General features: G+C 42.0%; 1 protein-coding gene across 1 annotated transcript; it reads right to left on the bottom strand.

The window, feature by feature from the left end:
• Positions 1-4,739: 4,739 nt before the first annotated feature.
• LOC134612590 (ubiquitin-conjugating enzyme E2 G1-like) lies at positions 4,740-12,053 on the bottom strand. Its single transcript, XM_063456981.1, has 6 exons — positions 11,895-12,053; positions 11,154-11,256; positions 10,085-10,182; positions 6,879-7,057; positions 6,243-6,333; positions 4,740-5,526 (listed from the first exon to the last, which is right to left on the bottom strand). Exons 1-5 carry the CDS (start codon positions 11,935-11,937, stop codon positions 6,247-6,249), a joined length of 510 nt encoding a protein of 169 aa, XP_063313051.1. The 5' UTR covers positions 11,938-12,053; the 3' UTR covers positions 4,740-5,526; positions 6,243-6,246.
• Between the last annotated feature and the right edge of the window lie 375 nt (positions 12,054-12,428).

Genomic DNA, 12,428 nt, shown 5'->3' on the forward strand with positions numbered 1-12,428 from the left:
ACTGCTTGGCTGTATCAAGATATGTGGCAATGTTACATGCATTGGAATATTTGCAGTCTCTAGTGCAAATGGATACAATTGTGGTCTAGTTCATCATATGAAGAGGACTCCCATATTGCTAGTATTGCACTTATATCAGTTTTCACACACTCATTATCTAAATCAGCTGCTCACTTTAGTGCCATAGACAATGTATTTTTTTTTTTGTATTTCCATACAGTTGTAGCATGAGTGAAAATGCTCTAGAAACCATATTATGGCTGTCAGCTTGCCTTTTAGTTAAAGCACCACTATAGTGCCAGGAAAACTTGCCCCCACCCTCAGGGTCCCCCTCCTCCCGGGCTCTGGGGAGAGGAAGGGGTTAAACTTATCTCTTTCTCCAGCGCCGGGCAGGGAGCTCTCCTCTTCCTCGGCTGAATGCGCATGCGCAGCAAGAGCCATGCGCTCATTCAGCCAGTCTCATAGGAAAGCATTTACAATGCTTTCCTATGGACGCTGGAGTCTTCTCACTGTGATTTTTCACAGTGAGAAGCACGCAAGCGCCTCTAGCAGCTATCAATGAGACAGCCGCTAGAGGCTGGATTAACCCTAATACAAACATAGCAGTTTCTCTGAAACTGCTATGTTTATAGAAAATAGGGTTAATCCTAGCTGGACCAGGCACCCAGACCACTTCATTGAGCTTAAATGGTCTGGGTGCCTATAGTGGTCCTTTAACTGGGCTATTTGCAGTTCTCCTCTGAATAGAGGACAGGCAACTGTAACTTTGTCCTTGTCTGCCTTATTGACAGCTTTGAGTGACTTAGTGCTGCAAGGATAATTGTGTAGGCTAGACCATGCACATTTTTATAAATAAATTAAGCTTTAAATGAAACCTGTGATAAAACAGAATGCCAATCTATTGCATGTTAAGCTACATTGGAACAAGGCTTGTTGAAAGCTGGTTTCAGCGTAAACAAAGTTGTGTTTCGTAATCCATGTGCCACTGTATCAGCTGCTTAGTTACATTATTCAAACCTCCTAAAACTGGTTTATTTTCCAGTTTTTTTTCTGCAATAATTTGGACTGAGAAAGTAGATTTAAGCAGGTGAGGGTTTTAAAATTCATTAAGATTATCCTTGCAAGACAATTTTTTTTTTTTAATTATATGTTGCTTAAAATCTGCCCCAAATACATTGAACTCATGTAGCAAAGATACACGATGTATTCAATGTACATTTTCAAGAAATCCAACACCATTTATTTGCAGGTGCTACTCTTGTAACACTCACCTCTGGTATGCCAAGTTTTTTCATGATTCTTCAGAAAGCCTCTTGTTCTAGAAACCCCTCTGTATCCACTGTTCTTTGCGCAGGTCATCTTGTCTATGCATCTGACATAAGTAGCTGAATTAACTTAGTCTTTTCTGAAGCAATTCTACTTGTATTTCCCCTAGTTTAAGGTAAGTGACTATTGTGATGTCTGAATCCTTACAGGTTTCCTATAATCCAGTACACACAAGGCATGTAAAGTTTTCTGTACCCCTTTCATTTCTCTAAAGTTGCATGAATGCTCTGCCTCTTCTGCAGTCACTCTTGATGGAATGAAGTATTTAGATGAGCAGTCCAATTGGTTTTTGAAGCATCTGTAGTGATGGTGACCTATACTTTTTGGTGGGAGGATAGACCCAGATACCAGAAATCTGAATGAATATGCCATCTTAACTCATTCCATACCCTTTCTAGAAATAAGGATTTCAGATCCCAGATCCACTTCACCAAGCTTGAAGAATTTCCCATTGAAGAGATCTAATTTGTGCCCTTGCCCACTTTACTGTTGAAATACATGAAGTGAGTGTTCCCAGTATGCTCATTGCCTGTCTGAGCATGTTGTACTTGTCCACATATCTATTCTGATATTCATCCTCCAAAGCAGAAGCTTGAGAGAGACAGTCTACTTCTAGACCTAGAAACCAGTTCTTGTGGAGGGAGTAGGATGGGATTTTTCCCAGTACAGTCCCCCCATGTTCCTGTAATGTTTGAAGTGGGGTTGAAGTTTCTAAAAGCCAATTAAAGTCAAACTTCAAATCGTCCAGATAATGGACGATCGTAGTAATCTCTTGAACATTGGCTGCCAGAGGGAGTAGAAGTTTTGTAAAAGTTCTTGGAGCTGTGAAAAGGCTTTTAATTTAACATGTAAAAATCCTTTCCTGGGGGGCGGGGCCTGGCAGTCATGCTGACCGGTTGCATGCTGCAGAGGCTCCTGTTGAGCTTGGCTTTTTCAGCGAAACTAATATACTCACTGCAACTAATTTAGCTGTGAAAGGTACCCAAGGGTGCAAGAAGCCATTGGTGACTCCTAGATCGGGAGCCCTACGGGTGGTACCAGACTTTGGAGAATGCGGCCTACCAGGGAGAGGAGCGGGGCAGACTGCCACTGCCCTGTTCACACGCCTGACAAGCACCCTGCGGCTTTGTGATGCCCTGCCCCACCCCCCCCCATGGGCCAGCAGGGGTTATCCCGGCCCCCACTGGAAGAACACCAAGTGGGCCTAAACGCCCGACCAACAAGAGGGCAGCCGCGTGGCATACGCTGGGCCCGACCATGCGGCTTACTGGATTAAACCACCACAACTCTCAAACCCTGGACTATCGTTGCACCTCACCCTGCTAAGCAGCAGAGCTGCCTCGGCTGACCGGCCCTCGTTCACAGCACTCCAGCCCGGTCCCAGTGACTGTCCACCGGGGCCTAGAGCACCCTGATGACGATCCCTGAACCGCATCCTGACTACACTTTACCCGGGAATCCTGTACACTACCATCCCTGGCAGAGGAAACGGAGGCACAGGTGATATGCGCTCAGACCATGGGGCTGACATCCTCCCAATCTTTCATAGGGCTTGTAGGTTGGACACAAGGAGAGACGGGAACGAAGCAGTAAGATCTGGCGGGACTGTCTATAAGCCATCCACAGCACTCACGGAGAGCTGAGCCAGGAGGGCTGCGCGGCCTGCCTTGGGAGACTCCAGTGGCACATCCCAGCCACAGTCCATACTATTGTAACGCTTTCTTCACCTACTTTATGCTGTTCTTATTTTCTTTATTCTCCCTTTCTCTCCACACTGGGCACTGCATCGCATGCTAATAAGGGGCTAGAAATCACCCCTACACCCATGGGCTACTCGCTATATGGGGCCAAGCATTATCGCCTGTCAGCGACCGTTGGGCTCTTTTTCTCTGGACAGGCATAGGGATATGTACCTGCAGGGTATCGTAGCCCTGTCGCAAGCCACACCTAGTCTCCCCAATCTCTAACCTGTACTTCACAAGAGACGTGTGGGAGTCATACCACACAGATAAGCCTTGACTGCATCACACATTACTCTCATGGTTGGAAAGGGATGTCCCCAAACAATACCATAGCTGACAAGTTAGACCCAACAGTAGGGGGTTTCCTGAATGACATATCCAAGTCATTACCACTCCAGCAAACAGGTGTATCTATCCCCCAAGACTAACCATAAGCTGACGACTGCCCAAACTACTAAGCTTTGCTCACTGTTTTCCCTTTTTCTTTTCTTCCTCTAACGAAGTGCAACTACTATGACGTACCAAACGTTAAATTTAAAGCATACAAAACAATCCTGTGAATTTCCCTATATGAAAGCAAAAGTGCAATGTATTCACTAACTATGACTACAGCATGTAATAATCTGACGCACATTCCTTACCAAACAAGTATTTCTAGCTTGATTTCTCTCAAACAAAAAAAATGTGCTGTTTATCTATGTATGCCATTGAAATGCCTGTACTCGCTGTTGTGGCGCTACAGGTCTCTGTTATGTTACCATAAGCACAAGAAAAATAAAGAAAAACTTTAATTTTGAGTCTCCAGTATTTCCTTGAGCTTAATGCCATGGAAACCTTAAGATATGCCTCCTTTAAATCTAAGGTGGCCATATATTCCCATCTGCGTAACTGATCAGATAGTCTCCATCAAGAATCTTTGATATTGAATGCATGTGTTCACTTGCTTTATATCCAAGACTGGACGGAAGACCAAGTCTTGTTTTAGCCAGAGTAATAGAAGCGCTCTCTTTTTGCAACAACACAAGAGATTCGGCAAGCGAAGCTTACGTTTTACCCAAGAGTGCGTAAAACAGAATTGGGCATAAGGTACTTCTAGAAATCTTGTGTTTCAGTTTGATATGATTTAACACGCAGGAGTTTGAGTGTTAAAATAATCTATCATGCACAGATGTAGAATCTCTAGACTTTATAACAGTCATGTAAAGGAGTGGCACATTCACTACAGGCTTGATGCTTCGATCTAAAGGACACCCTCGGTTTTGGAGAAGGAGTAATAACGGATTTGTCCATTTATCTGGAGAAATTGGACTAGACATCTGCAAAATACAATAAAATCTAAATCTTATTGAGACAGCTTGTGCAAGTAAAAAAAAAAGCTGACTATTGCACAATTGTAAGATTAAGAAAGCAAGCTATGCAGGTGTAACAGGAATCTTGTATTTAAATGTCCTGCCAATGGTCTCAACCCCTCTTACAACAAAGTCCACTTCCTAGTTTCCCTCTTCAAGAGTATTTTGCATATCAGTTGACTAAACATGCCTTAAAGTTCTACATACAGAAGTTACTGATCGTAATGCACAAATCTTAACACCCCCCACCACTAAAAAAACTAAAACAAGTTTCACTGTAACAGCCTTAGATTTACATTTGTAAAGAAACACTCAAATAGGATTGTATTGAATTAACTTTAATATATTCAAAACATGACTCATAAGTTATTGAAACATCTCAAAAAGGTTGCATTCTGTAACCAAATGTTTTATTTAAAAAAGCAAAACAAAAACGGCTGGGAAGATCAGAAGGGAGGGGAAAAAATAAAATGGAACAAAACCTTGTTTTTGCTTTAGCATAAACAAGAGAAAAAAAAGAACAGGGTAATTGAGTATCAGAACTGCACATATCTAAATTGACCAGGAAATCTTGCTGTATCCAATTAACCCATACTGCAAAAAGGCAATGTGTAACAAGGATATTAGTGGGGTTAGCCTCATTGTTTAAATTCCTCAAGCACAGTACTTAAACACTACAAAAAGTAAAAACTATGGTCAAAATTTGATTGCTAGGCAAGTGGCTTTGCAGGAAGCAAGCTTGACACTTTGAAAGCTTGTACTCCGTGACCATCTATTACAGTGCTTCTGCAACAGCCCATTATGCAGTCTCCAGGGTTAAAAAAAAAAAAAAATGCAAGAGCGACTTGAGCTTTATAAAATACATTTTCAAAAAAATATATATCTGAATAAATAAAGGAGCTCCGTTGGGATTGCAAACCAATCAAGTCAACATTTTCAGTTAAAACAGAAGTAGATCATAATTTATAAAAAAGGTAAACGGTCTGCTGAGGGCGGGGGAGAGAAGTCCATGAAACTCTGCACAAGCTCCAATAAGAGTAGCCATAAGCTTGTGAATTCTATTGCTTATTAGGTGCAAACGTACAGAGGATAATTTCTTGCTTGAAACACTGCAAGTGACAAAAATAATGATATTATTCAGAAGTCAAGATCAGTTTTCATGTAAATCTGTTAAATATAATAAAGAAAATGCCATGCCTTAGAATTAATTTTAATTAAAAAAAAAGAATTATACACATGTTCACTTATTTAGGTGTACATATATTATCAAAATGCATACATGTGTTCTCTGCAGACAGGTTTTGGATGTTCAAACCAGGTTTATCAACTACTCAAAGCATTGAGGGACTGCACACAAGATGTGACACCATATCTATTATACTATACAATTAAGCTATATAGTGTTTTAAATGGCCACATAACTGCCATCTGCACAAAACACTGGGAAAAGGATGTGGGATTTAAAGAAATACGCTACTTAAAGTGGTAAATTGTCTTACCATTTTAGAATGGCTTAACAGTGACAGTCACACGCTTCTGTTTTGAATTGGTATGAAAATGCAGAAGTGTGAAAACCCTTTACTTTACCCGTTCATACTAAGTTGGGACATTGTCTTGACAAATTGTCAAAGTTTTGTCACTCAGCTAATGAATAATGCACCAACTGTACATTATATTGGAGTTAGGGTAATATGCAAGTATGACCTACTTTACCATACTAACTCAGACTGAATGCATCAACTAGTTTTTTCAGCAATATGGGATGCTTGTATGGGAGTTCGTCAAGAACGACATGCCATCTGGAAGTAGAGCAATTTCAACCCACCTTTTCATTCAAAAGCCATTTCCTGACTTTTCCTAACACATCGAGCAACTTTTCTCTTGAATTCACCATTTGGGTCTTCCCTCCACTCTTTCTGTAGGAAAAAGGATTAACAGTCAGAACTCACTAGTTAAATGAACAGCCCTGTGATAACATTAACAAAGTCAACAATGAAACAAAGGACATGTGTCCCGTAAATATGGCTTAAAAGTATGTTAGAGGAGAAAGGGGGAACTTTGGTCAGCCATGCAGCACTATGTCCCGTTGATAAGCCATTGTAATCTATGAACACAAATCCAGTTACTGTACACCTAACCATGCTTCTTAAACTGTCCTGCCTTAATTTTTAGCTCCAGTTTATTTTAGACCTGCATTACACCAACACTCAGCAGCAGAACTACTGCCGATGCCTGCACAACGGGGGTGAGCAGCCCATCAGGAAGTCCACTTAGGGCCTCCTGATGGATATTGCCCCTTCTCTAGCTGCTGAAGCTACAGAGGGAGCCACACAGAAGACAGGAGAGCCAGATTATCGCTAAATTTTCAAGTGAAAAGCATACATGGGGTTATGGAAAGTGTATATGTTCCCAGTCTATATATTGACTACACATCACCTGAGAGTCCTCAAATTGTACTTACGGCAGCATCTACGTTAGCTGGAGAGTCACTGTTCGGGTCTGCCAACATAGAAATAACACTGATCATGATAGTCTCCACTGTGTGGATGGGCAGCCAACGTTCCTCAGGCTTCTCATAGCCAAACTTGTCTTCTCCAGGTTCGTGAAGAATAGAGATACACACATCACCATTCTTTGCAACTGAGGAAACAGGAAAAGGTATGTTTGCTTCAACACATAGAATATTACAAAAGCATTTAAATATTGGTATGAAGGCTATGGATACACACTTACAGAAAGGAGAGGTTTCCTACAGCAAAGCAGAACAGGAAATTTGGTATTAATTAACATTACAAATAAGGCAGTTACTGAATTCTGCTACAGCAGTTCCTGACATGCTTTGTAATTTGTGCAAAGCATGCTGGGTGATCGGCAAGGACAAGAATTGGAAGAGACTGGTATATAGAAAGGTTCTACACTGGATCATCTGTGTATTGTAAGGACAAAGTATAGGTAAGGCAGTCATGTCAAAATATTCTTACTAGAGGGGGGCAGAGCTTACCAGCCGAGCGAGCTAGAGGCACATGGCGAGAGCTCCCATATCTGAAGCCTTGATTCTGGGCATTATGCCCGACCACCAGACTGAGCCTGCAGCAAACAACTATTCCCATATCCAGAAGGGGATGCTGAGTCCGGGGATACTCAATTCGAGGCTCCCCGACGCTGAACAGCCCACACCACAACCTGCAGCCTGCACGGGTGGGAGCCGTGGAGAGACGGCCGCTCTCCCGGTTCTCAGGCTAAAGGGACACTCGCAAACCGTTGCGCGCACCCGCCCCCCCCCCCCCATGGACCGGCGGGGGATATCCTGGTCCCCGTCAGTACGGGAAACCACAAGCAGAGACAGCATAGCAGACGCCGCTGAACTTCCAAGCAGAATGGAAGCGGCGGCGCCCAAGATGGCAGACAAGCCGAGCCTCACTACATGTGGCCTGATGCAGCCACAACACAGCATAGAACGTCACACAGCGAAAGAGATAAGGAAGGTGAAACCTGGAGCAAGCAGCACCCTTGCCACTCCACCCAGACGTTCTTTGACCGACTCTGCACCAGCTTATGGTCAAAACTCAGTTATAAAGACCGGCCCTTCAAACAGGCGGTCCAAGCAGTAGCAGCATGGGTCCGACCGGCTACCCGACAGCAGCTATGTGAGTATCCACAACGAGCCCCCAGGGCAGCCTTCAGAAGGGGACAAAGCCAGAGAGCGAAGCAGCGACTGCATGCCCCTCAGGCGCCAGCACTCACCCTTTCAAACATCCACAATCAGCAGAGAGAGCCTCTGGAAAATCAAAGGCCCAGCCCCAGCAAAGCCTCAATGCACGTACACAAGCAGGGAGGCCAGCTCAAGCGGCTACTCACAGACGGAATTGCACAGTCACAACACAGGAGACAACTCCCACACGGAAAGTCTTGGACTGTTCTCAGACCTATGCCGAAAGCCTGCCGTCCTCTGGGATAGGGTGAATGGGGACATTTGCAACAAGCAGGCATACTGATCTGATACTATGCCTGTTCCCGAGGGAGTACCTCACCTGACTACTAGAGGAGTACCTCACCTGACTACTTTTTAGGCTAGGTGACCCCACTCATGTTACACATCTATGAACAAGCTTGTATATATGCTCTTTAGTTCGCTTTCCATATGCTTCCTTTTTGTTTTTCTTTAAGTCACATATCTATGTGTTCCCTGCCGGGCTCACAGCCCATTAGTCTTCTTATGCAAAGGGCCTTGATTAAAGTTAAATGCTACACATAAGTGGAGAGCAACATTAGCGAGGGTAAACCAGCCTGTTAACGTGATTAAAATAATCTGACAAGCTGCTCAGGACCACCATGTTTAACATTCTATTCATCACACCACCAGTTAAATATGCATATGTTCACTCCCTACTGATAAACACAGCTCAGTAAATGAAGCTCCTCCTGGAGGTATAGGAAGTGAATGAGAGTCTGTTAAGCTATAGACCTTGCAATTTAATATATTTTCCAGTATGTAGCTGCCTGAAAATGCACAATGTCTTAGGCTTGATAACCTACACACCGCAGTTCATGCTGGCTACAGCTGTTGATTATTGCTTGTGAATACTACTAGTTTAAACATAAAAAAGTGCATGTATACTAGACTACCCCATTGTTACACATGTCTCAATAACGCATGAGGATTGCCATTGGGGCACCTCACATGCGTCTGTTCACTTGATATGCACTGCAAAAATAAAGTATATATATATATATATATATATATATATATATATATATATATATATATATATATATATATATATATATATATATATATATACACATATATACACACACACACATATATATATATATATATACATACTACACATGGCAGAGTCCCTCTTTAAGCCAGTTTATCCAGCATAAAATGATTAAAAACAATATTGCAATCCTCATCTGTATAGACATTTAACATACCAAACCAGAAGAAGAAAGTTCTACTAGAAACAAAAGTTGCATTCCTGAGAGATTTTTGAGAATCTGAGTTTGGATACAATTGTTTTGTATCAGACTGTCAGAAACCTGCCTGTTTTTTTTTTTTTTCCCCTTTCCATTACTCTGTTGGCTCTTTCATCCTCATGTCAGATTGGACTGCAATCAGAGCTCCCCCAAACAACTCCATTACCTTAAATGTTTCTTTTAAGATCTGGCCCTTAGATTCATCTTAATTTGATATAAACCATTGTTAACTACATCCATCCTACTCAGCATTAGTACGTAGGTCCCCCTTAAAAACAAAAAAGTAAGGGGGGGAAACCCTCTCCATCTTACATCTCTGGAGAAAGTAGTTTGATTGGACAGTCTTACTGTCTGAGTGCATACAAATGTTCGAAATCGGCAAGGCAGGGTATTTAAAACAGATCAATAAAATAGATTTTAGCAAGAGAGGGAGCACACAGAAGAGATGCAGTTTTTCCACCACAAAATCGATATTAGACAGGCTCACTGAAATGGTCATGGTGGTTGGAGTAACCCTTTAACTGTTTAGGTAGTTAACAGCAAAGTTCAGCTGTCCAGGAGTGTAGAACGTCAAGATCAGCCCTACACAAACATTAACTGGTGTTTAAGACATGTGCTGTAGCATTACTAGCATTTCCCTCAAAGGCTCAAAAGCCCACTAAATTGTTAATGCACAGTACTTACCATTAGGATGCCAGATTTCTGTTATAAATTTCATTTTTGGAGGCCTCAGTGGATAGTCACTTGGGAATGTAAGGTGCACTTTAAAGAAGCCACCCTCACTATAAACAAAGCAAGCAGGATTTGTAAATCAAAGGCAATCCTACGTGTCAGACGTCAAAGTAAGAATACAAACTCCATAAAATAAAAGAGGATTACACTTAATAGTTAATGAACAAGTACTTGAGTAGTCCTTATCCCAAGTTAAAGTAGAAATAGTAAATTTACATATTTTTACATCTTTCATGTGCTGCCCCAGTTGTAGGGACAAAAAAGTGCACCTGATCTACAAGCAGTATTTACCCACTTATCCGCCTTGTATATGGGTTAATTGATTGCCCCAGTTATTCGTGGTTATGCAAAACCCTGTTTCATTCACTCCGGTACATTTCATAATTAGGGCTGGTAGAATCATCTATAATAGATTTTAAGCTGGTTTGAGCAGGACCTTAACCTCTTGTGTTATATACTGCATGTAAGTAACTTGTCAAATATCCCCATTTTAAAATTGTAAAGTGCTGCAGAGTACTTTAGCACAATATAAATGTGAATAATAATCCGCAGTACTTTGTAGATTTTTTTTTGGGGGGGGGGGGGGGGTGGGAGGAGGAGAGAGTTTAAATGAGCTTACGCTAACAGACAGAAGAGGAGAAGATCTTAAAGGCATACAGTTCATGGAATGAACAGGACAATATAGGCTGACATTTTCAAGAGTTATATGTGGAATGGAAGGATTGACAACACACCCACGTTATATGAAGATTGTTCTTTGGAGACAACATGGTAAATTTAGTTGACTCTGGCCACCCTTTACCAAACACTTAGGATGTTCTATTAGCAGAGTGAGGACTATAGCCTTTTCAACACCATATGGATTTCGGATGAAGATGTAAAGATTTCATTCTAAAGGCTGCACCTCAGTTTCTTAATAAAATATGCCCATCTAGGAGTCCAAGAGCACAACAATTAAAGTGATGCAAAAACAAAGTAGAGGGCCAGTTCTTAAAACAAGACTTTCGCCAACAGAACTTACAATAATGTATCCTGAGGTCCAATAAGCAACACTTCCCATTTGAATATATCATGGTCATCGATTAAGCCAGCCGAAAACCCTTCAACTGGATTTTTGTTCAGTTCTGGAAAAAACAAAAACGAACAAGTAATCAAATTGTCAATAAGGACATGTTCATTTTATTTATTAAAAAAAAACAAAAAAAAAAAAACCCCCCCAACAAAAGACGATTTACTGCAGAGTGTACTAGAAAAAAAATACAGAAATCCTAGTTCTGCTGGATGAATATATCAAACCCTTTTACCACCCATCTACACAAAAACAAAGATGGCAAGATGGCCAGCACCCTACACGTATTTCCCAGCTGTTCTCACCTTACACTTAAGACTAAACAAGTTGAAAACTTTTTGGTAACAGCAAAAGGCCATATAAGATATGATAGCAACAGTAAAAGTTCAGAAGTCAGACACAAGTATTTACACTGGGTGCTACATAAAGACGTTTTAGAATGTTCTAAAGTTTTGTTTCTAAAACAAGCTTTTTTTTTTAATTATATAAAAAGTAATCTGGAAAATAATTAACCACAAACAGTAAGTCCCATGGCTTCCCAGTGTTATATAGGCACAAAGCATAATAGAAGGGAATCTCTGCTAAAGGGAGTGAAGTTAACTCCAGCTATCACTTCCTATGGGTTCCAGGGCAGCACAATGGGAGCCCAGAACAAAGCGCCCTGCCAGGCCTGCACCCAGGCTGCTCTCTTACCAGCCAGCTGCTTCCTGAGCAGGAGGACTGATTGCTCTGACATGGTGTGAGGGGAGACCAGGAAACCTCCAAACAGGCACTTTTCATCCAAAAACCTTTCTCAGTCGCCTCTTTCCCACCACCACTTCCGCCCTTATAGCCTCTCAGTCCTCCGTACAGAGCACGTGAGGTGCTGAACTCGGCTGGAACGCATGACGTAACTAACTATAGCGCCATCTTTGATGTGGGCAGTTACTCATTACTAAAACGCACGGTAGCTGCACATTGACCGCCATGTTAAGGATCCGACGCTTGTTTGTAAGTCGGAACCTGTTGCCCGTAACAAAAATGGACGCCTTACTTCGCCGTAGAATGGCGAGGGCGCTGTATTTAGGAGTCCCGGGCGGTGCCTGCTCTCAGACATTTCTGAGTGTACAACTAGCAGTGTCAATACAACGAAATGCGCTGTCTGGAGAAGACACATACAACTACCCAGAATCCCCCCTGAGAGCGGGCTCCATACAGTGCTCAGTGAATGTATAATAATTAATAATG

Source organism: Pelobates fuscus, chromosome 5, assembly GCF_036172605.1.
Source record: "Pelobates fuscus isolate aPelFus1 chromosome 5, aPelFus1.pri, whole genome shotgun sequence".
Lineage (NCBI taxonomy): Eukaryota > Metazoa > Chordata > Amphibia > Anura > Pelobatidae > Pelobates > Pelobates fuscus.